The sequence below is a fragment of the Gymnogyps californianus genome, chromosome 27 (genome assembly GCF_018139145.2).
Source record: "Gymnogyps californianus isolate 813 chromosome 27, ASM1813914v2, whole genome shotgun sequence".
Taxonomy (NCBI): Eukaryota; Metazoa; Chordata; class Aves; order Accipitriformes; family Cathartidae; genus Gymnogyps; species Gymnogyps californianus.
Window position 1 is genome coordinate 5200672 of NC_059497.1, and position 26725 is coordinate 5227396.

General features: G+C 40.8%; 1 protein-coding gene across 3 annotated transcripts; it reads left to right on the plus strand.

Moving 5' to 3' along the window:
• Positions 1–2733: 2733 nt before the first annotated feature.
• MAPK14 (mitogen-activated protein kinase 14) lies at positions 2734–26722 on the plus strand. Of its 3 annotated transcripts, none has more exons than XM_050911351.1 (12): positions 2734–2873; positions 10132–10261; positions 13821–13879; positions 14247–14358; positions 14892–14921; positions 15389–15436; positions 15882–15996; positions 17044–17115; positions 22674–22753; positions 25509–25587; positions 25878–26051; positions 26525–26722. In XM_050911351.1, exons 1-12 carry the CDS (start codon positions 2758–2760, stop codon positions 26590–26592), a joined length of 1083 nt encoding a protein of 360 aa, XP_050767308.1. In that variant the 5' UTR covers positions 2734–2757; the 3' UTR covers positions 26593–26722. The 3 variants fall into 3 exon arrangements, with proteins under 3 accessions (XP_050767308.1, XP_050767309.1, XP_050767310.1); XM_050911352.1 differs by lacking the exon at positions 22674–22753 and adding an exon at positions 24884–24963; XM_050911353.1 differs by lacking the exons at positions 14892–14921; positions 22674–22753 and adding an exon at positions 24884–24963.
• Positions 26723–26725: the final 3 nt, after the last annotated feature.

The following is a 26725-nucleotide window of genomic DNA, read 5'->3' on the forward strand; positions in this document are numbered from 1 at the left end:
TTCGTGATCCCAAAAGCAGGCCGGTGTTTAGGGAACTAAATACAGTCCCTCTTCATAAACCTACCACAGCTGAGGAAACAGTTTGAATTCTCCTTGTTTCCAGTCCTGGAGGAAAAAGGCTTAGTCTGAGTCATACAGAGAGCAGCTAAATCTGAGGCTGTACAAATGCTGCAACTTGCTGTATAAAATTGGTACCTGATACCGTTCAGGTTTTTAAATCCCCAAAATGTCTGACTCGCTTCCTCAGAATTTTAATATCAGGACGGAGATCTGAATTCAATCACTATCACTCAGAGTAGGTAAGATGTGAGTTCCCAAAGTGAATACTGAGTAAGTAAAGGTCCAGTGCAAGAGCAGATCTAACACAAAGTTCTCATACCGACAGCTGAGGCAGAAAAAAAATTCAAATCCAGAGCTACCAAGTGAAAGTACATTTAAGAAGGGTGGTGACATGTAGGAACATATTTTTTTGCTATGGGCAGAACAAAGAAAGAAAAGAGGAAATATAAAACGGCTGTGAGTGAGCAGTTGAGAGTCTATTCAGAATGCAATCTAAGTTTAAAGTATCAAAACCTGCAAAAAAATTCATTGGGATTTAAGTTTTCTCCTCATATTTCATTTTCTGAACCACCAGGATCAGTTTGTACAGGTCTAGTGCTTTGCATCACTGAGATCTGCTACTTCTGATACAGCAACAGGGACTCCAGCACGGTATTTACTGTCTTGTGAGACATATCTACCAACACATACAGTCATTCTAAACCACAGAGTAGGCAAGTCTCAAACACACTCCATCCCTAGGGCACAGTTTCTCCCTCTTTTTACAGAGGCGATAAATCAAGGTCTTCCACAGATGAGTTTAAGAGCCATTTTGTTCATTAGCTTTTCATACCCAGTACAAGCTTTTGAAGCCTTAGCTGTTTCTGACATCTTTGAGCACAATCACCTCTTTTCAAGGCAAGGTAATACAAGAAGCAAAACTAACAAGAAGCTACAGTTTGCAAATTGAAGGCATTAAAACCCCCAGCACGCCAAGAAGCAGTTACTTTTTAGATGCAGGCAGTGGTGACTTTCAGCTGTTCTCTCCTGTTATTTGGACTTCAATGATGACTCACAGCAGCAGAGGACAGGGTCCCACTCTGTTACGCTGCGTAGAGAAAGAGAAGGGTTTTGACACAGGAAGCCAAATGTTTTCAAAGCAGGCTTCCATATCCCATTCAGAATGTGTCTGTCTTGCACAGTACTGCTAACGAGACTCATCTTCCTCAAGTTTGAGATCAAAAGGTAAGTGGCCTTAAACACAAACCCCTAATGCTATTTATTTGCTGTGACATTCTGTACTTACTAGCTGGTGAAGACACCATGGGCTCTACTCCAAAACATGCTTAACTTGCAGCACTTAATGTCTTGAGTCTTAGGCAGGTACTTGAAAGCAAGCACATATGTATCTTTGATATTGCAAGGCCTATTACAGTATTAAGAAGTAGTTTATTCTCCGAACACATACAGAAAGATCAGGACACTGGGAAATCTGGACAGTGAGAACTTAGCTCTCCCCATCACTCCTGGCTTGAAGCCCCTGGAAGGGAACAAAGTATCCATAGGAAGTTTACAACAGCAATTAATACTGGCTGGTAAGACTTCAGAAGCACTAGAGCTACAGTTACCCTGAGATACACCATGGCAGGCTGTTACTCACCAGTGACCCTGACAGGTTACCCTGGGCCTGCAGAGGTGCTGTCTTAGGTATGTTTTTTTCGTCTATTTTCCTTTTGTTTTTTTACTTAAAGCACACCCTAAGGGGGACTGCGCAGGAAAGCCAAGCAGGGTTCATGAAAAGGCGAAAGAAGGGCAGCAATGCCCGAATTTTAGCTTATTTGCACCGGAGGTTTATACCGGGGCCCTCCAACCCGTGAAATACCCGCCAAGGCGCTACCCCACGCTGCGCTCCCCGGAGGCCCCGCCCCCGCGCCGTCCCAGGCCCCGCCCCTTCGCCGGCCCCTCCGCCCCCTCCCCGCGGGGCCGCTCTCGCGAGAGGCCGCCGCGCTGGTTCCATATTGGGTCATCTCTGCCCTCGGCGCCTCAGCTCTCGCGAGAGCGGGCGTGACGAGCGATTGGGCTCCGCCGTCGCGGCGGCGGCGGCGGCGGTGGGGGGGAGTGGGGGGTGGGGCCGTTGCGCGGGCCCAGCCCGGGCGGGCGGGAGGGGTGGAGGCAGCGGCTGTGGTGTCGCTTGTGCCGCCCTACCTGCGACGGGAGTGTCCCGTTCCCCCCCCCGCCACTGCCGCCCCGCCCGTCAGCTCTCCGCCCCGCTCGCTGCCGGCTGGACGGCCCCCGCCGCACTTCGCTTCACCTCGCCTCACCTCACGGGGCTATCCCGCCCCTCGCGGTCCGGGGGAGGGACGGAGGGAGCCGGGAGAGAAGGCGGGGGGGGGGGGGGGGGAATAGGCGGTGACGGAGCCCCGAGCACCCGGCTGTCACCGCGCCCGCCCCCTGAGGTGAGGTGAAGGCGGGAGGGGGGGAGCGCAACCGCCCGCGTGAGGGGGCGCGCGCGAGCGGGCGGGGCGGCGGCGGGGAGGGCGTTGCTGTTGCAGGGCCGCCCCCGCCCGCGGGAGAAGCGAGGCGGGGAGAGGAGGAAGGAAGAAGCCGCGGCTGCTGGAGGAGGTGGCGGCGGCGGCGGCGGCGGTGGTGGTGGTGCTGCAGCCGCGGGCAGAGCCTCCCCCTCCCGCCGGGCCGGGCGGGGCGGGCTCCGGAGCCGAGATGTCTCAGGAGCGGCCCAAGTTCTACCGGCAGGAGCTGAACAAGACGGTGTGGGAGGTGCCCGAGCGCTACCAGAACCTTTCCCCGGTCGGCTCCGGGGCCTACGGCTCCGTGTGGTGAGTGCTGGGAGGGGACCGGGTGTGTGTGCGGGGGGGGGTCGCGTCAGGTTGCTGCCCACCCCCTCGGCTGCTGCCCGGGCTCTCCGCCTGGAAACCTGCCCCGGCTTGCAGGGACCCGCGGCGGGATGCGTGCAGGGCGGTCGCCGCGGGAAGCCGAGCGAGGAGAGCGGGGCTTGCTTGTCCTCTCCCCCAGCTTTTTACCAGTCTACTGCAAGAAACACTTTTCCTCCCGGTTTAAGAGCGATACTGCCGGGAAGCCGCAGTCTTGTCTTTGGAATGCGTCGGGGATTGCACCACATGGCAGGTGGCACTAAAACATTTTTGCAGGGGAAGATAATCATGTCCCAACCCCCCCACCCCCCCCCCGAATGATCTCATATAGACATATTTCACCGTGCCTTCTTGCAGTTAGTAGGTGGGGGATGGAGAGGGATGGAGGCTGGCAAGTCCCCCGTAGCTGGCTTTGCAGAGCTGAGGGCCTGGCAGCTCTTGTCCCAGTTTCTTTCTGGACCTGAAGGTTAGATTGTATTTGAGGCAATTATACTTCTAACTGGAATCTGTTGATAGGCAGGGAGGGTAGAGGAAAGGCTATGAGGGCTGTTTTTGCATCCCTGACTTGTAACAGTGGGTTTACAAGTATTGATATTTTCTTGGCAATAGTAGATCAACACAGGAAAACTTGTTTTATTGCTGTAGAATGAGAGAATTACTGCAGTGTGCACTGCCTGGGAGAGTAAAGTCCTGGTATGAGACCTGCAGAAATACAGAGAGCTTGAAGATAAGAGTTTAGTTTTTAATGCTTACCTAATGGGAACAAAACATCTGACAGGTTACACGTGCGAAATACATACTTCCCTAATTTGTAGTTTCTCTGCTGAAGTATGTTGGATCATTAAACATAAATTAACTGGGTTGCATACATTGTTTAATCTTAAAGACAAGGTTATATTCGAATCAATTTTACATCTAGACTTTAGCAGTCATATAGTAGAGCTGTGTAAAAGTGTTCACAGATTACTGTGTCCTTTTATTAAGAAATGTCTTCCACATGAACATTCTGGTTTTTATTCTCTGTTCTTTGGCTCTGTCAAAGTGTGATCAGAATTTTCAAATATGGGTGCATAATGATTACACATCTGCTCTGCTGCTGTATTTGAGCAGGCATGCATATTTTTTCATTAACATAATATGCAAATTTGTATCATGAATATCATGTTGTCATAAGGAGGGATGCATACTGCACTCTACTAGTACAGAAAAGGAGTTGCTTTGCATACACTGCAGTTTTAAAGATAAAGTTCTCAGCTTTTCTTAAACTATTGTTATAAAATTGTTAGTAAGTTCAGCTTAAATAACATACATTTCTTAAAACTGCTGTGCCTCAAGTATGCAAATGCTTCGGTTTCGTAAAAGACAAAGGCTGGTCAAGTCTAGTAGCATGATTAACCAATGTACTTGCCGATTTTTTTTTAAATAGAAGGATATAGTTCTGGTGAAAGAAGGGCCTCGCTGCCGTAGCTGATAAATACCCCTGTGAGTGCCACAGAGTTACGTAACTCCCCGAATGTAATAGGAAATGAATTTGCTCAATGCCTTGTCCCATTGTATTTTTAAGGTTGACCCTACACTGTCTAGCCCATTCCTCTTCTGTTTTCCCCCTCCCCACAATCTCCATTGTGCGTGTAACACTTCCAAAGTTTGTTTTCACAACCAATAACTAAAGAGTTTGCATCATGAATTTCCTGTTTTGCTGTGTCAAACTTTCAAAGATTGTGCAACTGTGTTCAGACCAGATGAAACAGTTTTGATTTGGAAGCAATTTCAGACATGTGGCACATGAGTCTTTTTACAGTCCATGTTAATGGTTTTCTGTATGTTCTTCTAAAAGCATGTTTCAGAAAAGATACAGTTCAGCAAGACTAGTGATATGGAAAGTATGCCAGAATTAAAAAAAAAAACCTACAAAAACAACAAACAAAAAACCTTGCATACATATGTAATGCTATTAAGCTGCAAATGGTGATGCATAGTATTCAGGATATTCCTAAAATGACTTGTTCCGCTCTCTGTCCCTTTAGAGATTTTTCTCTCCAGTAAAAAGTTACCTAGCTTCATTTGAGAGTTTGAGTTTGGTGTACCTCTGTGTTGGGATAGTAAATTGCAGGGGGTTTAACCCCCCTTAAACTGAGGGGTTAAATATACTTCCGTGTATGTCTACCCCATTATTATATTAGAATGTAATAAAATGCTCTGTTGCTTATTTAGTTGTCAAGATGAGGCATTTAAAAATGAAGAATTTCTAGGAAGTGGGGGAAAAATTAATAAAAAAGAAGGAATTAAGCCAGCAGATGAATCATTTAGACAATGGGGCTGTCTGCTGTAGGCTACTTTAAATGTCTAATGTGACTATGACTCGGAACACCCTAATATAAGAACCTGACTTTATTTTGTAGTCAGTGGATGGAGAGAGGGAGGCATTTTCTGCAGGCAGCTTAAGGCACCCAAGGTATGTGCTTAAACTTAGAGCAAATATTCCAGTGTTTTCTGAAGTGTTGTGTGCAGTATTGGAAGAAGGGAGTTCAAACGGCCAACTCAGGTATTTTTCAGGATCTGTTTTTTAAAAACTGGAAGTATGTGGAGATGCAAGTAGGGATTCAGTTCCAAAACTTCGAGAAACATCGATATGTATCCTCAGATTGATCATTACTAAGTCACGTAACAATTGCTGTGACATCTGTTGCGTGAAATGATATTTCATTTATTCTTGCAACAGTTTTGTACATTCATACAACATAGTCTTTTGCATGAAAAGGATTTTGTAACCAGGTCTACACTAAAACACACGTGGGTTCATGAAGTATCGGTCTTGTAATACTTCATGTAAGGAGGAGAGGGGCCTAGATAGTGCAGCATCTTGCAGTGGGAAGTTGCTGAATGGAGATGGGATCGATCGGTGACTGACAGTTTAGCTGGAGGATCGCTTCATTTCTTGTGTGTGCTGGAGGGAAGTCTCAGCAAATGGCATTAGTTCAGCCGTCTCTAAGCTAAGCAAAGAGGTGTTTTGACAATCTTTGCCATCAGTTTCTAAAATGCTGTGAAGGCAGACTCAGTATACTATTAGGAGTTTACTTCATTGTTATATTTTTTGCAGCAGTTCTTTGTGTGTTGTATTGATAGCTTTGTAAAAGAAGGAGTTTGGTTTAATTGCTTAAAGGCTATCTGTATTGCCTTATTTAATTTGGAAAAGAATTGGACAGCCAAGACTTACTCTTCCTCGGAATCTTGCATAAGAGTTTTTTAGCTTTTTTTTTTTTGTTTGTAGACTGTCAGGTTATATAGCCCCTCCAAAACCTGTGGTTTCTTCCCATTTCAACCCACAGTTGTACCATCACTGACTCTGAATTTCCTGGGTATTATGAAGACACTGAGATAATTCCCCTCTCTTTAAACTAACAGAGAAACACTATGGATTTAAGAAATTTTAAAACATTAGGCTCCAGACGAAATGAAGTAACAACCCTAAATACCACCTTTGTAGTAACAGTTCCTCCGTGGATTTTTTTTTAACCAATGTGCGCCTTTAGGCTTACTAATCCCTTATCAAAGTGTGCAAGTGCCTGCAAGGTATGTATGCACTTGGAGGGACAGGTGCCTGCTTCTCCAGTAAGGTGTGGTAGATATGTGAGGAGTGGTATGAAAAGAACTATAAAACTGAGTGGGATGAAGCAGCCGTACAGGTAGGATTAGCAGAACGCATGTGAGGAAGGGGGATCGAATAGGAGATGGGCGTCCACAGAAGAGCGGTGAGCAGAGCTCTGAAAGCGAAGACAAGTAGTTTGAACTTCACAGGAACTTTGTATGTTAAGAAATGGAATTAGTGTGAGCACATCTGTCCTATAGGGAGATTTTTATTGCAACTTTCTTAGAAGCAGAAGCCAACGTAGCAGAGGAGAAGACAGACAACTTTTTATAGTGTGTTGGGAGGGTAACTGATTGAAATGCATGTATAGAATGAACTCAGAAGTGACTGGTGTTAATGATAAACTGTCAGGTATTAAGAACTGTGGTTTTTCTGTCTATAATTAGGGGTGTGGAAATTAACTCCAAAGGTACCACTGAAGAGATTCAGTTAGCTTGGGTATTTGCATAGGCGCTAGCGATGAGCAGCATACTATTTAGCAAAATAGTCTTTGCACAGAAATTAACATTCTGATTATCTAATGTTTAAATAAATTGCACTCAAGTAATTTTGTGAGTATTTCAGTTCCTCAGACTACTTCAGATGTTACTTCTAAGAAGATGTAAGTTGAATCAGTGGATAAGTTCTCTAAAATAATTGTTTTATTCTAGCTCTTATGTTCTGGATTCAATTCAGGTTAGCTCAGAATTGTAATTTTAGCTGACTTAGGGTGAGGTGGATGCAGTTCGTGTGCCATAGTGCAATACTATGTAAGAGGTTAAAAAACGTGGCAGCTGTAATAAATTCTGAATTTGTGCTGATCTTGTTTTAAAAGGCATTTAAAACTGTGGATCATGCAATTTTTTCCCAATTGGCCTTTTTTAGCTGAAATATGATCAGTGTAATGCAGCTGTTTTAAGTCTGTGATGAAAGCCAGCTTAGTGTTCTTTAAAACGTTCTCCAACATGACAGCTGTTCTGTAGCTCTGTGTTCTGTACTTGTGAAAACCATTAGGCAGTTATCTATATTGGCAGAAAATTACTCAGCATGTCTTTATCTGTAGGGAAATAGTCTTTAGGCCTCAAATATGACCGAACTTAGAATTCTTCTGACTTCAGGAGTAACTCTAGATTGCGAATGTGCAGTAACACAAAATTTTCTTTCCTGGGCTTGTGCACAATGTCATTGTGCTGGTTAAACAGTTTCTCAGTTCTGCTGATTGCAATTCTCCTTGGAGGTTGTACATCTACTACAGCAGAATGATGACTTGATACGACCCCAAAAATGTCACTAAAAATAAGGTGAAACTGAATTTCCTTTGGAGTCTGAAATAGCTTATGTTATGTCTGGTGGCTCCGAAATCTTCTCGAAAGAGAATCTTGTGGAAACCAAGAGAGAAGTCTTACTATGTAGCTGTGAAGGTGGTTAATGTGCAGGGATCCCCTTCCTTTCAAGATGAAAGACATACTGGTATATGCTGCCTTTTGTACCTGAAATGTTTGAAAGCTGGTAAAGGTTCATGACTAATTCACAACAGCATGTCTTGAATTATGATGACTAATCTTACTTTTGCTCTGAGTCCTAGAAAACACCTTGAGTATCGTTAAAATATTGTCATATAATTACAGCCTGAATTAGGTGTGTTTGTATATTGCAAAATAGTGTACGTGAAGCTTAAAAAAAATGGAATTCTACGTTTCATGAAGTGTTGCAGCTTAAATATTGATATTCTAGTGGTGTGTGAAAACTGGCCAATTTGAAATCAAGATTAAAAAATGAATGCTTAATGGCTTCTTTTGTCTGCTCAGGCTGAGTGAGGTGTAAAGGATAACTCGTATGGAAGTGGTTGATAACGGGCATTCTTTGAGACGGTATAGTGTAGCTTGAGTAATTCAACTATGGCAGTTTGGTGCTCCTGTGATCTTCTGTCTAGCAGTATTTTTGTATCTTTTCCAGAGAGCTCTTTCCACTGTGTGTATGCAGGTGCCCCTTTATAGAGAAGGAGATACTCTTCTTCCATCGTGCATAGTGGGTTTTTCCATTCTCTTGCAGGACCGAGGGGAAGGATCGCTGTTCGTAGAAACAAGCTTGTAGTTGGTTTTCTGTTTCTCATAAACCTTGTATAGCAAGTTCCTTGGAAACTGAGCAACTTTGAGATAAGGAGTCTTTTTGCAAGTTAATTCCAGTTAGTTACTTTAAAAATAAATGACAACTACATTTATTTCAGATAGCTTCTTTGGCGGGGGTGAAGGGTAAGAGTTGTGTAAGCAATTGTGGGTTTGTTCTAGGACTACTTTTGTGATTGGTTTTGAACTTTCTGTTTGTTAAGCTGCTTCACACTTTACATTTATAAATGTATAGCTTTCCTTTTCACTTGATGTTTATTGGGAACTAGTGCATACTCACTTTTAAATGGAATCAGGAGTTCGCCCTGAATCAAAATGCAGCAGGAAAATAAACAAATATTGTCCTTCTCTGACTTTCTCCATTCCGTACTTTCCCCTTGTTTGTTATCTTGAATCAAGCATAACCTTGATTTCACATCCTCTCTTTCTCCTCCTCCTTCCTTTTTGACAAACCAGAGCTGCTTTAGATAAGAACATCAAAGAAGAGAAGAAAGAAGAGTAATTTATTTCACAGCTAAATACCTACATTTCTTTAGTTCCTCACATATAAGCCCTAAGCTCTGGAAGACTTTATGCAGTGTATCAGAAATTTAACATAGTTCTTCACGTGTTAAATTTTTGGTTGTTTCAAAAGTATCAGGCTTTTGCTTCTTAATATTATAAATAAATAGGTTGTAATAGGACTTACTTCAAAAGATGGTTTTACAGTACAAAATATCAACTCTTTATATATATGAAGTTACCAAATAGGATGGAGTTAGTCTTCATGGGTTCTAAGAAGAAACACTATTTATATGTACAGGTTTTATGTATAAGTTTCTGCTAAAGGGATAGGTTTTAGTAATGTACAGCTAAATATCACTTACATGCATTTTTGTATAACAGGAGTTTAGGATTAGATGCGATTTACCAAAGAGGTTTGATTTCAGCTTCAATTGTGATTAACAACCGGCATAGTTGATTTTATTAGGCACAGGCCTTGGATTTTTGTATGGACTTAAACCATAAAAGATAGTGTCTTGAGTATAGCATATTGTGATGAAGTGTGGTGTATGAAAATATGTTTAGGAATACAGATAATATATCTACAAGTAGTCTTCCTCTCTCCAGGCTTTTATTGCCATATTTGTGTTTAAGAGCACAACCGTTTTTAGACAGAAAAATCATAAACATTTCTTTTTTTCTACAAAATTTCCCTTTAACGTGTGAACAAGACTCATCTTTTAAACATTTTCTGTAGAAACCAACAGTTGTGTAAATATGTGGGGATTTTGGGTGGGGGTGCAGGTTGTGGACCAGGATACCTAGAAATTATTTTCATTGCAGAAATGGAGAAATGGCTTTGACTGTGACTCAGTGTCCAGATAGCTGCTATCTGGAGTTGCTAAGTGTGGATTTGAAGGTGTTTATAAATAATTAACTTTGATAATTTGATTACTCTTTATTGTAGTTCTGCCTTTGACACAAAAACTGGGTTGCGTGTGGCTGTAAAGAAGCTGTCCCGGCCATTTCAGTCTATCATTCATGCCAAAAGGACCTACCGAGAGCTACGGCTACTTAAGCACATGAAACACGAAAATGTAAGTTGAAGGTGATGGTATGAAAAGTTGGTCTAAAGTTGGACTATACAGTGAGCATCCATCGTGATTGCATTTAAGGATCTTGTTGCATGCTTTTTTTTCTAATACTAAATACAAAGCTTGCAGTAGTCCAAGGGATTATAATTGTAGAAAAGCATGCAGATAAAAAACCCCCAAAACAAAAAAATACATAACCAATTTTGTATTAAAAAAATCTTAATATTTCCTAGAATAATCTGGAAATTACTGCTTAGCAGGTTCATGCTGTCTTAAGGATTTAGGGGACAGGTGCTGTTGCTTACATTGTCCTGCTCGCTTGCTGTAGTAAGCTGTAGTTTTTGTTATGTTAAGAATTTATTTTAGAAAAGAAAATCTCAAAGTTTGTTTTGAGTGTCTTCTGGAGAGTTTTTCATATTTGTTTGTTTTGGCTTGCCTGGATCAGAAGGGTGTGGAGTAGGTGTTCACTAGATTCCTGTAGGTAAAATAGGGAGGAAAAAAGGGGGTGGTGAGGGGGTGGAAATCAGATGGCTTTTCATACAAGCCATCCACTTAAATCATCAATGGGGAAACAAAATAGGATGTGACAAATGTTATGTTGAACTGTTTTTTGATGTAACCTCCATTTGGTATAGAAAACAGTTGGTTGACCAGTTCTGTGTGTTTGTGGCATTAACACACCAACACATTTATATTGCATGCTCTTTGGAGCAAAAGTTACGTGCAGCGGAGCAAAAAGTCTCATAACCTGCCCTCTGTAGTGCTGTCAGAATGTCAAGAGGAAAGGAAGGCTCTTGATTTCTTTTGTCCAAGTAAACCCCAACTTAGCAGAAGGGAAATACTGTTTTGGAAGTGAGCTGAGGAAACCTAGGACCTTTAGCGCAAAAAGCCAAACAAGTGTAATTTCGTTGGAAGGTTCTCCTTGGATGGTCTGTTCAGAACTTCTTCTGTTGTGACAGTGGTGGTTGTGTGTTGTGGCTTCTGCCCACCGCAGTCAGCAGCTGGTATCCCGTAAATCTTGGCGTTTTTAGTGTGGCTAACATAATTGGAACTTTTGATGCATATATGTACTATTGTCAATAGTTCTTCCTCAGTGCCTCTGTACGATACCATTGTCTCAACAGTAGAGGTAGCATTCGATCCTGCTTAATATCCATCCCCTGCAGTTTTTTCTGGACCTTTTCTCATAGCTGAGATATTCTCCAAACAGGAAAGCTTTGAATATCTGTTACCAAAAAAAAAAACCAAACAAACCCAAACCAAAAAACCAGCATATCAATCCATTTTTTCTAAGCTAATAAGGTTAAGCAATGAAAATCAGATTGTGACTGGTGTTACAACAGTTCTGCGTCTGGCATTCATTAATATTTTTGGATTAATATTGCAAAGAGCCTATGTACCTTTAAGAGTAAGGGATAAAAGGAAGTTAAGTTGTTTATATATAGAAATATTCATTATCAGTTCATCATACCGTCATCTATCTGTGGGAAGTTTATCTAGGTTGTGGTTTAAAAATCCTGCAGATGCAGAGATGTTCAGAGCCAGTTCAGGCAGGCTTATTAGTGCTAGTGTCTTGACTACTCAAATCTCAGTTCAGAAATAAAACACTTGGTTTTACGTGGCACAGAACGCACCAGCAAATCTGGAAGGTATGGCGGTTTAAGGGGCTTGAGCACAGGATGGTTTTCTATATCCTGTATCTTGTCTAGTTCGTGATGATCTTGAGCAAATAAATGGACCTGCGGAGCACTCGAGTGTGTCTGCATTACATTTTCAAGTTCCAGGAGGCCTTGTTAGCTTGCATAGAGCACAACGCTGAGCAGATGGGAGAGCAAATGGATTTGTTGTCATATGAAGAAATTAATAAGCTCTGTGACGTCCTAAAATGCTGGGAGGGGAAAGCAAAAGGTTAGGAGTTGGATTCTGAATTTACTGGTGTTCACGATTCCTTAGAAGTGAGTCAGTGATGCGCTGCAGAATAACTGTATTTAAGTGTTTGTGAAACTCGATGATAGATATGGATAGTTTGATACTGTGCTTTACAGTGTAGCAAGATAAAAGTGATAAATGAAAAAAACCTGAAGTCTAGATAGCAGAGTCAGTTTTTGTCTTTCCATGCTAAACTGGGTGGATAATGTTGAATTTTTCCATCAAAACTGATATGGAAGAGTCCACTGGAGGAAGAAACTGTAAGCAGAAGAATTATTATACAGGATGGATGTGAATGTTACAGTTTGAAGATGATGTCTGTCTAGAAATGGAGTTGCTGTGATGTATATCAAGAGAGGCAGGAAAGTGTTTTTTCTCTTCAGTTTCCTCAATAAAACGTAATCTATAATGTATAATATAGATTGGACAGAGGCTTTTATTTCCTACCCGCTTGCTCTCTTTTCCAAAAACATAGTCTAGGTTCCCCAAAGATTTTGTCTTTAATTCTCTGCTTAAAGGTAACTCGATTGATTCTGACATCCTTGACAAGTGTAAACAATGGCATAAAAAGGATGGTGCAAAGGGGAACACGGGGATGCAACTCTTGGTTTCGTATGCGCGCTTGAACCATTACTGAAGCTGCTGAAATGTGCGTGATCCTTGTGTATCCAAGACAAGTGAGATGCTGACTTGAAAAGGGAAGAGGAGTTTTTTGGAGGTGGATGAAGAGAACCTGTCTCTTTATCTCATATATTCATAAAATAAAATACTGCTTGCTATTAAGAGAAGGAAAATAAGGTTTAAAAGCACATTTCGGTGAAAAATAGAATAAGCTTTATCAACCAGATGGTTTGGTTTTGTTTTTTTTTAAATGCTGTAAATGACCTAGAAGATAATTATGGGATAATAAGGTATAGTTCTTTTCCACAAAGTAACACATGCATATCCTTTTACTCTCTACTGACAGAACAGTTTAGCTGTAAAATGAAAGGTGGAGTAGCTGCTCTTTGGGCAGAAAATACAAATGACAGTGTGAAGCTGTCAGCTGTTTGTGAAAACTGGGTCCTCAGTGCATTGCACTGTTTTCCTGACTTATTTTCTAGTGTAGTCATTATTATTCATTGCTTGTGCTGCAGATCCTTGAATATTTCTAGCCATTACTCAGTACAAGTGAAACAAATACAGTTTCCCAATTCTGATTTTAGTATGCAGTCAACAGTATAACTAAGAATTGAGCAGGAAGCAAACAGTTCTGTCTGGTGGTTGGTTTTTTGCTTCTCTCATCCATTTATTTCCTGAACAAACTTCAGGTCGTTTTTGAAATAAGGTATTCTAAACCAGTGTTTACACTTGCCTTTTGTTATGGCTCCCATTTGATGCTTTAAGTGGATGGCTGGTGTGAAAAGACAGCTGTGTGTTTTTAACCTTAATTATTTTTTTTACACAAGAATTGAACGTTTGTTTCTGATCTTGTATGAATACTAATTTGTCTACATCCAAATAATTCATGTAGTTGGAAGTGAAACATCTACTGGAATGAGTAGTTTCTGTTCCACAAAGGATCTTAGTAAGTGTATCATATTATACTATGAATGTATTTCACAGTTTTTTCACTTTACCATTTTCTTTCTAGGTGATTGGCTTGTTGGATGTGTTCACCCCTGCCAAGTCACTAGAAGAATTCAATGATGTGTAGGTAACTTCTCTGAAGACTGCAACAAAACATCTTTTGTATCTTCCTTGCATCGCCCAGATTATTATAGAAATATTTGCCACCTTAATTTGTCTGCCATCGTTCTCAAACAATTCTGAATTCCAACACAAAAGATACTAGCACATCCTAAACTATTGGACTCTTCAAACTTGTTCTCTTGTGTTTTATTGACCAGTGCTGTAGGAATCGGCATACTAATCTGCTACGTTATTTGAAGTGTCGTGAACTATATTTCATTCAGCAATACGCTTTGGGACAGTCAGCCCTGCTACTGGGCTGGGAATTTTTATCCTAATCCTGTTGAAGGAATTGCTTCATAGCCTATGTGTTTCCTTTTGTTCATAGGTACTTGGTGACACACCTTATGGGAGCAGATCTGAACAACATTGTGAAATGCCAGAAACTCACCGATGACCATGTGCAGTTCCTCATATACCAGATTCTTCGGGGACTGAAGGTACTTGCACCTGTCCTACCTGAATGTTGATAGCTCATCAACAGGAGGTGGAAGTTCTTGATGAATGTATATCCTCAGAGATTCGTATGAGTACACAGTGGGGCTTCTCTAACTTCCCTAACGTATCGTGGAATAACCTATTATTATTGTTCTTTCACTTCATACCTCTTTGGAGCTCTGTATCAGTAAAGTTATGTATCATTTAAGAAGATATTTTTACACATTCCCATGGGCAGAGTCTGGAAGATTAGGAAGTATGCTGCCCTCTAATCTGCTCTGACTATGAATCTTCCATTTCTTCAGTTTTGTTTACTTGTGCTGTTCCACTCGTGGCAGTGCTTCTGGGTGTTCCTAAGGAGAGACAGAGTGAAACAGCTACCTGCTTGAAACCCATAGACACACACTCGGTTCCTCCTGCAGACAAGCTGTAGCATTTGAATTGTGTGGGAAGGGGTAGGGCAGTATTGCCTAGTGAAGAAATGAGAAGGAGGCTACTTGGGCTGTTATATAAAATTTGTCATTTTGCCTTACAGTACATCCATTCAGCTGACATAATACACAGGGTGAGTATTTATCCTAAGATTGCTTCCTGTACTGAACCAATATCTTTAAAAAATGTAGCACAGAATCTTACAATGTAGCACCTATAGAAACAAGAAGAAATTTTCCCAGAATTATTTTGGTTAAACAGTCAAAAGGTTAAACATGGGAAGTGGTTGTGAAGATCCTTAGTTTCTGTTCCTGCCTATGTTTGGCTTGTATCTTTGTGAAATAGGTTCTTTATTTGTTAAATATACATCTACAGCACTGGTGTTGCAATAAGCCTTTATGCATTTTTGCTTGTATGTGACACCTCTGAGGACCACAGAAGAGATAGCTGACTCTGGGATAAAATAATTTTCCCAAGTATGGAGAGTTGATATTTACAGCCAGTTAGAATCTATTTTCTATCTGCATTTACATTTTTATCTACTTTAGACTTGTGAAATGACATATATACCACTGTTAATGCTGATGTTTAATTTTTTAGGATTTAAAACCTAGTAACCTAGCTGTAAATGAAGACTGCGAGCTGAAGGTAATGTAATCACAAAGTCTGATTGGTTTGACTGTGATTTGAGTGAATGCTTTGTGGATGTCCCTTGGAATTAAAGGAACAAAATAATTCCTTATGGAAATACTTTTGTGGCCCAAAGTAATAATGTCCTTCCCGGCTGTAAGGATGTTTTTCCTGTATCCGTTCCTGTGTTTTTAATGAATCATCGTGAAAGTGAAGACTTAACAGCTTTAGTTTGGATTTAGTTGTTTTACAGACAAGATATCCAGACGTAATTCTGATTGTTGAGTCCTACCCTGTTCTAGGCTAGTGTCTTTTAACAGGTTGTGAAATTTAGTTTCATAATCTGCTTTTGCAGTTGCACCACCTCTCCTCCACCCAGTCCAATAACTGCCTAGTTATTTGCTCTAACTAGTTTGCATTGTTCCACTGCAGTAGTTGGTGGATGTCTTTTTCTATTCTATAGATCCTGGATTTTGGCTTGGCCCGACACACAGATGATGAGATGACCGGGTATGTGGCTACCCGGTGGTACAGGGCTCCTGAGATCATGCTGAACTGGATGCATTACAACCAGACAGGTAATGCATTTAACTAACACCAGGCTTTTCTGTTCCTGAATTGTGGAAGAAAAGAGGTTGTCCTTTGTACGTGCTCCTTTCCATTTGATCGCATAAGTTGGCAGTCATGGTAATTACGCTTCAGTAAGGGTGAATAAAAGAAGGAAGGCATAGAATTAGTATTTGAACCACACTCTGCCAGATGTAAGTTAAGACTCATTGTGATAGCATTCACAAGACTTCTTTAAACTTGAACCTTTGAAATTGTAATCGGCAAAATATTGTCAGCACTTATCCCTTATTTTTTCTAGCACAGTGGTTTTTAAAGTAAGTGAATGGAATGTATCTGGATGAGGAGAAGGTGTGTTTCTAGGAAGCTGCTGGGAATACACTGAAAAATGTCTGGAGTTAGGGTGTGAAGAAATGCTAAAAATTGTATAAATCTGCCTTCCTTTCCTCTCTTCTTAGCCACTTCTTCACGGTTTTATCTTCCTCACGGTTTCCAGTATCTTCTCAGCAACACACCGTGCTTCCCTACAATACTTCCAGATCAGGCACAGAGAAGAAAAGCAAATGCTGAGAATAGTTCTTGTGCAGGAGAGCATATGGATCAAAGAAAATAATGTGCTACTCTAATTTCATACTTCACTACTTTTTCTTCTTTTCTCTTTTCCTCTTGCATGTATATGGACTTGTCTTGTATCTGTAGTATAATAGTTGGTGGTTGTTTGGGTAGAATTTATGTAAGGTCATATGCAAATTCATTCCTCAGAGTTGTCTTGAACAGGTTTCTTCCTCTTTGATTGTGTAGGTTCCTCCGCAGCTCTTTGGTGTTCAATGCATGTTATGCTCTGGAAGGAGAATTTGCCTGATCTAGTATTCTGTTACTTGGACAAGTCTTAGACGACGTAGTTACTGAACAGTATCAGTTAGCTTGCAGCATATCTCAGATTGTTTCAACGCCATAAGACTATTTAAGGATAAAGTTGTTTGTACTTGTTGGATAGGGTGATTTTATTGAGACTGTTTTTCTGCATTACGTTCTGTTTTTTATTTTGTTTTGTTCAGTTGATATTTGGTCAGTGGGATGCATTATGGCTGAACTGTTGACTGGAAGAACATTGTTCCCTGGTACAGACCGTATCCTTTAAAAGTAATATATTTTTTTGAAATGGAAGTTAGAGATCTTCACTTTCACATACTTCACAAGAAAAGAAGTTCTGGGTTTGGTTTTGTTTGTTTGTTTTTAAATTAATGGCTTCTTTGACTCACAGTACGATGAGGTGAGTTCTTGATTTTGCTGCACATGAAACAGTCACAATGTGCAAGAAAGCGAATCTATTCCTCTTTATTGTCTATTAGCATCACTAGAATTACTCACATGCTGTTTGTTTCTGGGAGTTACTTTCCTTTAAGTTTATTTAAATTCATTGCTCTTTGAGTTTGTAGAAAATAACTGCATGGAGTAGGCTGTCTGCTAAGAATCCTCTCACGCTTCAGGTTTCTAGCAAATGTGAAGCATCCCTTCTGGCCTCTCTTCTGTATCCTGGTGGTATGCTGTGAAAGCAGTGGGTTTGCAGATTCTTTAGTGCCAAGGATCTCATTCCAAATTGCTCTGAAATGTTTAGGTTCCGCTTCCATGCTTGAGTGTAAACAGATTGTGAGCCTGCTTTCCCTGTATGCTTGTATTAATCTGAAAAATCAAGCTTGAATAACATCTCTTTAAAATTATTTTTTGGCTGCACCAAAGTGGGCTGGGTAGGACGCTTTGGCAAATTTATGAGAGCGCACTTTGTGAAAGTTGGTCACGTTTTTCCCCAGGAAATTATAACTGAGACTTGATGCAAATTGTTATACTTACAGCTTTTGTTCGTTCAGCCGCACAACATATAGGGGTAATTTACTACTGGCAAGATTTTTCATTGCCTAGAAACTGGACTTTATTTGCCAGAGAAAATTATATTGCCCACCTTTTACCAAAGTTTATTCTTTCAACCACAGTTTGTTTATTTTAATAGCTTTTATTAATTTATTAGTATTTATATCTGTTAATTCAAATATGTTAGCATTTGATGGAAAGAAAACGAGTGTTGGAAGTGCTGGCCTTCCGTGTACTACGTTACTTCTGGAAAGCATCTAGATTCCAAAACTCTTTTGCAGGGTGGGGGGTAGGCTTTCATTCCAGTTTTGACACAGTTTCACCTCCCTTTTCAATGTGCTTTAACTTTACGCTTTTTTCTATTTTTCTGCCTGTTTCCATCTCATAATCTCTCTCCAAATTTGTTGAACTTGCTGTACTCTACTGTTTAGTCATCTCTGCTGTATTTTTCTGTTGTCAGAGACAGAAGCAGAACTAACACGAAAGTGGCTTAGAAGCTAGAAAAAAGATGCCATGTTTCGATCTGCTGATTTAGCACGTGTGATTTGGTTTGGGCAGGTTTTTTTCATTTCTTTCAAGAAAAAATGAGAAATCAAGAATTATTGGCAGTGAAGTATAGCCAATCATACCTGCAATGCAAAATAAAGCTTACTTTTAGGATCTTAATTGTTTGCTTTGTCATATTAAGATACTTTACTAGTTTATATCTTCCAGCAGATGCTTGTGATTCTTTACCTTTAATGCTCGATTTCTTTCGCAAATGGTAGTAACGCTTTTGAATTAAATGCTTTTTCTGTTCTGAGTTGGTTAGATTTGAAGAAAAATAAGGCCCAATCCTTTCCCATTGTAGATAAAACTTTGTAGTACTATAGTTCTTACAGTTTGTGTGTGCGGTTCCCCACTTTAAGTAACGTATTTGCTGTTTGATCATGAGGTTAGAGCTATAAGGGGAGCAGGGTTTGCGGTTATGAATCTTGTTTGTGCATGTAACACTTATCCAAGGATCTAGAAAGGCACCAAGCTGTCAGCTTGCACTCCAGTTTTGCTGACATCTAAAGACAGCAAGCAGAAGTAAGATAACAATCGGTTCTAGCTTCTTCCTGTCTTGGAAGGCTCTTTGAAATCTTTATATATGCATGATTTTTGGAGAAAGTTTTAGGAATTTTTGAGATGTAGATCCTGTTGAGTACTTCTGGGCTCTTAATAATTTCTTTGTACCCACAGATTTGCTGAGGCCTGTGTTCTTCCTGCAGTGTCACTATGCAACTGCTGACTTACTGACTTTGCAATTAATATTAACATGCTTAAATCAAGGTATTTACCATGCTTCTGGTAGCCAAGGATACAGTATATCCAAATCCACTGCAGTTCTAGGGAATTCGCTTTGCAGTTGGAGGCAATGTGACTGTATTCTGTGTATTCAGGAAGCTGGAAACTGCTCCTGTTTGACAACTGAAAATTTGACGTTCTTCTTGCTTGTTGGTCTCAAGACGTTAATTTTCTCAACTATATAGCTTCACATTTCCAAAATGAAATAGATAGTGACAGAATAGGTAATGCCTTCTCAGGACGATCATCCTCCTGTTCAGATGGTTCTCTTGTTTGAAACGTCGGTCCCTTTCACCAAGGATTTAGCAGAAATGGTGTGATGTTATTTATGGTCTATCAGATCTTTCTTTATATGGCCCGGAGATGCATATATCACTTGTAAGGGGCTTCAGTACAGGCAAACTGTACAGTTAATTTAATCTGGTAAGTAATAAAGTTGTATTCTGAGATGATGATCTTCAATGCTGTCTATGATGATTATGCCACTGATAAACTAATGCTGAGTTTAGTTTTAAATTCTGAAGGACCTAATCTGTAGAGATTCTGAACATGACTGTCATTGACTTAAAGCAAGAATTATAGATACTCTTAAAAAAACCCCTGTGATTTATATGAGCTTAGCTCTGCAGGATTGTTACAATATTCCTAACTTAAAACTGAATGTAAGCTAATAGAACTGTTGCTATTGTAATCTGTGGGTGGAAATATTTGGATGAAAGATGAATTTCTAATATTGGTAAAACCTCTGCCAGGAGGTGGAGAAGGGGAGTAAGATTGCGGGGAAGACTAGTCAGAGACAAAAAAAATTGAGGTAATGAAAATCAGAGTCCTTCGGGCTTTTAATATGAGGCATAGCTAGAGGCTTTCTTTTTGTTTTTATCGTATCTGTCTTATGCCAACATCAGTTTCTGTTAAACATGTATATTCTTAATTTTTCTACAGCTCTTGTAATGTGAATGATTCATACAAATAAGTAGGAAAGTTGACTTTAAGTTTGACAATTTGACTTGCGTAAAATGATATAAAGTACAAATAAGAATATCTTGAATGTTTTGTACTAGTTTAGCCAATTTTCTTTTTCTGTATGTTTTAAGTTGACTGTATTCCCTTTAAACTCTGAAGAGAATTTTTATTACTATTTTTATTCAGTAGTATGAGACTTCCATGATAACTAACCAGTCTGAAATTACATATGCTTCTGATACGTCTTATTCTTGCTTGTGGTGGCAGCTAAAACAACTCCTGAACTTTGCTTTGCCTGGATAAGCTCTTACAGTCTTGCGATGCCTGCTACTGATGGTGATGGCAGGTTTTCTTCTGAATTTTAGAATCACTGAGACTCATCAGTCCTTGGGGGTACCTTGGTGATGGCACTTGGGGTTTGCATGCTGCGCTTTCCTTCTCCATGCACATGTGTTTTGTTTTCTTTTGCTTTGTATTTACTAAGTCTTTTTCCCGTCTTTAATTGCTTATGGCTCGTTTCTCTGGGACGTGTTAGGCCCTGTAGTTAAATGAATGCTGCAATTCAGCAGGTTGTAGATGGCAGGGCTAAAACTAGAAGCAGGGGTTGGGTTTTGGCATGCCTATGGCAGTGCCAGTTACGCATTCTGGGTTTTCTCTTGTTTATCTGAGAAGTCACTGAAGCATATTACGCAAGTATCTTCCAGTAACAATTTTCCCGGGGAAAAGAGCTGACAGCAAACTGGGTAGCAATATTGTTGGCACACCTGGTGCACATGATTTTAGATGCCTTTAAAAGAATTTAAATATTTAAACTGAGGTATGGCAAGTGACTTCTGAGGCATGTTAGCAGTCTGAAATTTGCACAACTGTTTCTGGCACAAGAATGAGTGAAAGATGTAAGGGCTGTTTTAAATGGCACCGAAGAAAAGCCAATTTAAATGAGCTAATTGTGGTTAGTATGGCACCCTCGGCTAATTCTCCTACACCAGTGGATATACTGATTTCATTTTAAGCATTGACAATTAAGAGTTGGCAATTCAGCAGCTAAGCTAAATCCAACTAGATACTCTTAGATTTCGAGTGTTTAAGTAGGTGGGAGTTGGCCAAGCAACTTGAGAAGTGAGAAATTAGTTCAGCTGTTCTGACAAAGTACTATTTCCAGGGCTTTTAATTAATTTCATATGTAAAACTTTAGACCGAAGTTTACGTCAAAAGATAAAGGTTTTAGCGGAGTATTGGTGATTTCCTTCATCTACAGTTTGCTAGTATTACAGGAACTCTGAAGCTTTTTTAAAAAAACAGGAGACAGTTTTTGAAGTTCTTGTAGTACCCAAATTAAAAGATATTCTAACAAGGAATTGTAACTGTATCTTAAAACATCAGGAAGGCATTGATCCTGGAAAAAACATTGTCTAGTAAGTAGACTACTCTGATCGAAAGGAAAATGTGTAACTAGCTTGATATAATTTTAAGGGCAAATATAAGCATTACAGACACAGTCTGAAATCACTAGTAGGTTTTGAAAGGCAGCATGGAGGATAATTCAGAGAAGGAGGGAGATTATTCTTTTAATGATTTTAAAAAGATACCTTGTGTCTCCTTACTATCCTGAGTTTTAGACATAAAACTGTGTCTTTAGTCGAATTTTTCCCTCAAGTGTATGTTTTGTTACTTATGCCAAATATTTAATTTTTCTGTCTTGTTAAAGAGGACAGCTCAGATTGGTACATGGCCGGGTGGAAGTGCTGTTCTGGATAAAACATTTTTTGCATCTGCAGTGTTATGCCCTGAGAGCTTTCTACCTAGAGATTTTAAATCTGAGCCCGTATCCTGTCTCTCTCCGCTGCTCCAGCGGGTCCATAGGGCAGAAGGGAGATCCAGGTGCTTTGGCCTCCTGCCCTGCTGGTCCCGGGGAGCTGGCGGGGGCGAGCACCCTTTGCCGGCTGCAGCACCCCGGCTGCTCTGGGCGTGAGAAAGGTGCACCCCGTGTTCAGGTGGAGGGATGCTGTAGGTCACGAGCAGGGTGCAGTCCTTTTCTTACTTCCTAAGTTTTAGAAGTGGCTGAATTACCTTGGAAGGTATTCACAAAAGGCCTTGACTTTTTATTTTAGTATTAGTGCCTACACTTTTCAGCCTTCTGCTTTACTTCGTCTGTCACTAACGCAACCTAATCCTGCTAACTGCTTCTACTTTGGTGTGGGGCCTGAAAGGGTGAAGTGAGCATGTAAACTGATCCTTTGCCAGTGGGGCGAAAGCTTTGACTTCTGCTCCGCCATAGTTAAGGATGCAGTGACCGATTCAATGCATGTGGTGTATTTGTAGACAAGTTGTTCAATCTGTGTGATGCAGACAGAGCTGTGTTATACGGGGGTATGCAATTGTCAATGAGAGGAATGAATACAGTTTGCTTAAAATAGCTTTTCAGTCAAGGCCTTGGCAGGCGTTAACTTTCAACATTAATAGGCTGATATGTTGCGCTTTTTCATTTTGATTTGTCCCAGCATTTTCCTTTATGGTCCATCATTAGATATTGATCAGTTGAAGCTCATTTTGAGACTCGTTGGAACCCCAGGGCCTGAGCTTTTGAAGAAAATCTCCTCAGAGTCTGTGAGTTTACACTTTGATTGTAATATCTGCCCTTTCGGAAGTCCCAAGTTTGTGTGTTGCCCTCCTGTAGTCTATCTGTAGTATGTGTTGGGATTTATTTGCTGTTATTTTTCTTCCTTTGTCATTCTTTGCTCTTGGATGGCTTTGAGTTCTTACGCTGTGTGTATCTGATCTTTATTCCTCTTACCTCTGCCTGTGGTATGATTTCTTCCTTCCATATTCTCATCTTACTGCTTCGTGACTTTTCTTTCAGTTTGTGGGTTTATACTTTGTGATATATTGTATGATCAGATGCTGCTGGGGAAGTATTTTTCACAGCTAAGAGCTTGAGGCTCGTCTTGATTATTATTTCTCCAGATTGCCTACCCAGGGATCTTTCTTAACAGGAGCAAGTGTGTTATCCCCTGAACACACGCAGTCCCTTCTGTAGAATGATTAATTTCTGAAACGCTACTGCCACCATCTTTGTTTTTGTAGCATAAAATCCAAAATGCCTTTTAGGTGCTTTTATGTGGCAGCTGTTTCCAGGGCACGCAGTATATAGTCTGCTGAGAATATAACTAATTGTGCTATGTATTTAAAGGATATTGCTGTATGGGGCCCTTTTATCAAGGTAATAGCAAAAAGCTTTCTGCAGCCTCCTTTTTAAAGGGTGACCTCTATTTTCAGCCGTACTGCCATTTCTGTATTGTTCTAATCTTGAATTGTGAACTTCTGCAAAGACAGTATTAAATGGCATTTAATTTTACCTGTTTCTGAAGGTGAAGTGCATAAAAGTTAGAGCAAGAGATGCCGTAACGGTACGGATGAACAAGTTAATGCCTAGTGAGCAATGAGCTTGCGTAGAGGTAACTAGCAGCATACTTTAGCAAGTCACTCTGCTGTTTCTGATACGTAATAGAGGATCAGCGCGGTGGAGAGCGATGATAAGATTATTTTGTACTGCAGCTTATGTTCTTTTTCATGTAACAGTGACGGTAAATGCAAGATGTGAGGTTAGCCTTGAATTACATTTGATGAAGGTAGACGTACGGTGCAAGTTGGAATCATCAGTTGGTCAACTTGCTGAATATCGCACCAGTTTAAAAAGCCCTGGGATGTTCTACCCTTGGAAAGGTTAGAACTGAGTAACGCAGGTTGCTTTGGGTGCCCTGTGAACTGACCTTAAGGGTAGTCTGGTATTTGAAGTACAGGGGATTAGCAAGAGAGATAAGCTTAAAGGTTGACTAAGTTAAGCAAAAGATTAGTTTGCATACGTAAGATTGAAGTGAGTCCTTTTTTTTTTTTTAAACATTGCACAATAAAAGGAATAATTGGTCTTAGCCAGGTCCAAATCAAGAGTCTGTTTAAAAAAAAAAAAAATGCAGTAATGTACTATTTCTATTATTTTTTTCCATTTTATTGAGATAGCAAAACTATTAAGTGTTTGAGGGCCTTTAGTGTGTCACTGTAACGAATTCTGTTTTTCTGCTGCATTACTTTATTTGCTCTTACTTTCTCTGTCTGTTCACTGACATCAGCTAACTCTGTCTTATGCAATGCTAATGTTTTGCTAATTTTGCATTTATTGCCTTCTGTCACCTCGCCCACACATCAAAGTGCATTCAAAGCTGTTTAGAAGGAGGTGTCAGTTGTGAGCCGATTTCACTTTGCACCACAAGGAACTTAAGTACTTTCTATGCAGCAAGAAAAAAAAGCTGGTAACCAGTGCAGAGGATACAATTTTTGTTTCTGTTTTAATTTTTGTGCCTTTTCCTGAGGCTGTATGTAGCTGCAGCAGCCTTGGAAAATTTTTGAGGAGTAGCTTCAGCCAAAGGAAACGTCTGCTCTGGTGGCTTAAAACTGTTGGGAAATGTGAACGCAACCGTGGTGTAGTGTAATGCTACTTATGGCGGACAGAAATACTTTCTGTACTAACACTGTTACCAACTGATTAGTAATTCTCTATTGTTTTAAGTGTTCACTAGTGCAATTGCTAAACTTCTCACAAGTATTTGAAAAAAATTAGTGGACCCTGCCTGTACGGCTTTTGCCTTGTGGTTTGCAGAAGAGATGCTTTGTATGCAGCTGTTTTCTGTTTAAAATGGTTTTTGCACTGTTTTTAACAAAGCCCTTGACTAGGCACTTAAGATATTAACCAGCTTCAGCAGATCATGCGTCTGACGGGAACACCCCCTGCATATCTCATTAACAGGATGCCCAGCCATGAGGTGAGACCCGAGCAGATGAGGGGGGTTTGCAGGGCAGGTCTTCACTTGCAGTGTTCGCCGCTTCCGTAAATGATGCGCTCGCATGTGGCATGGGGTGGGCAATTAACTACCTGCTCCTCAGCAAGATTTTTGTACTAAATGAAGAGTTGAGATTTGGACAGTGCGTACTCAACCACAGACTTCTGAGGCTCAGGAGAGCCTGGATGTGAATTGGTTTTGCATTGTGTGCCATGCTGTGCGGCTTACCAACAGACACCGTACTGCACGCAGCCTTACCGGGGCTCCAAGGCAGGCAGCTCTTGCAGCACCTCTTTGCTTTTCAGTCTTGCATGAACCCCAAGTAACGTCAGCTCTTCCTCTGCTGTCTTGAGTGCCCTTTAGTTGGGAAGGGATAACGCTGATGGGCTTAGTAAGTATCAAAATAAGTAAAGAGAAGGCAAAGTGAGGAGGCAAACCATAATAACCGGTGCTTCAGGATGATTGAAATGTACTTTGTCTTGGTGGCTGGATTGTATTGTACTTCAACGGAGCGTTTATTTCCACAGGCAAGAAACTACATTCAGTCTTTGTCTTACATGCCGAAAATGAACTTTGAAAATGTGTTTATTGGTGCCAATCCACTAGGTAAGGCTTGCCTTTTAAATGTTGTGCTCTTCCTGAAGCTGAAGCTAGCATGTCCTGGGACACCAGGACTTTTCCCAAAGTTTTGTTTTGACTGCAGAAGTAGTTCAGAACAGAGCTACGTACCATTTTCAAAGTTTACAAAGTATGTGTGGGCTGTAGGGTATAAGAAGAAGAAATTGTGGATGATGGGTGGAAACTACAGGTGCCTCATATACATTGGGCTTTTACGAGCTTACATTTCAGAGCTCACAATGTAGAATCCTTTCTTTTCTGTTTTGGTGCTTTTGCAGCTGTGGACTTGCTAGAGAAGATGTTGGTACTGGATACAGACAAACGAATTACTGCAGCAGAAGCGCTGGCTCACGCCTACTTTGCTCAGTATCACGACCCGGACGATGAGCCAGTGGCAGACCCCTACGACCAGTCTTTTGAAAGCAGAGAACTTGAGATAGAAGAATGGAAAAGTGAGTTTGGGGGACGGGGGAGAGAGCCAGCCTGCTTCCCCTGCGGTCCGTTCCATAGCTGCGGTTCAACTAAGCCGTGGTAGTTAGAGGCACAAAAGAAACGGATAAAAATGTGGGCATCCCGTTCGTTCCGAGGTCCTTGTACTGAGTGAATCTGTAATGTGCTGTGCACATAATTAGCATAATCCCTGGTAACTAATTATTACTATGAGCATACAAACATGTAGGCGACATAGTTGCTCATGTCTTTATGTTTTCAAACTTATTCAGATCTCCTCAATGCTCTGGAAGTATCTTTTATTGTGTATGTTAGTCTCTGGGAATGGTGTAACCATTCTTTTCTTTTTGTTCTTAATTAAACCATGTTTTTCATTTAAAATGGTGTTAGAACCTTTAAGATAGTCGCAGGTTTTCTTGCGTGAGGGATGTCTTCAGTACTGCCTCTTAAGTTTCTGTCACGCTTTTCCCGCCAGGCCTGACTTACGATGAAGTAATCAGCTTTGTGCCACCGCCGCTTGACCAAGAGGAGATGGAGTCCTGAGAAACTGCTCTCTTCTGCTCGTCCCACTTCACTGTGAGGGGAAGGCCTTTTCATAGGGACTCTCCAATTATCGTTCAAGTGCCTCGTCACAACAATATTCTCCTTGGTGGAGGGGTTTTGTGTGTGTTGAATT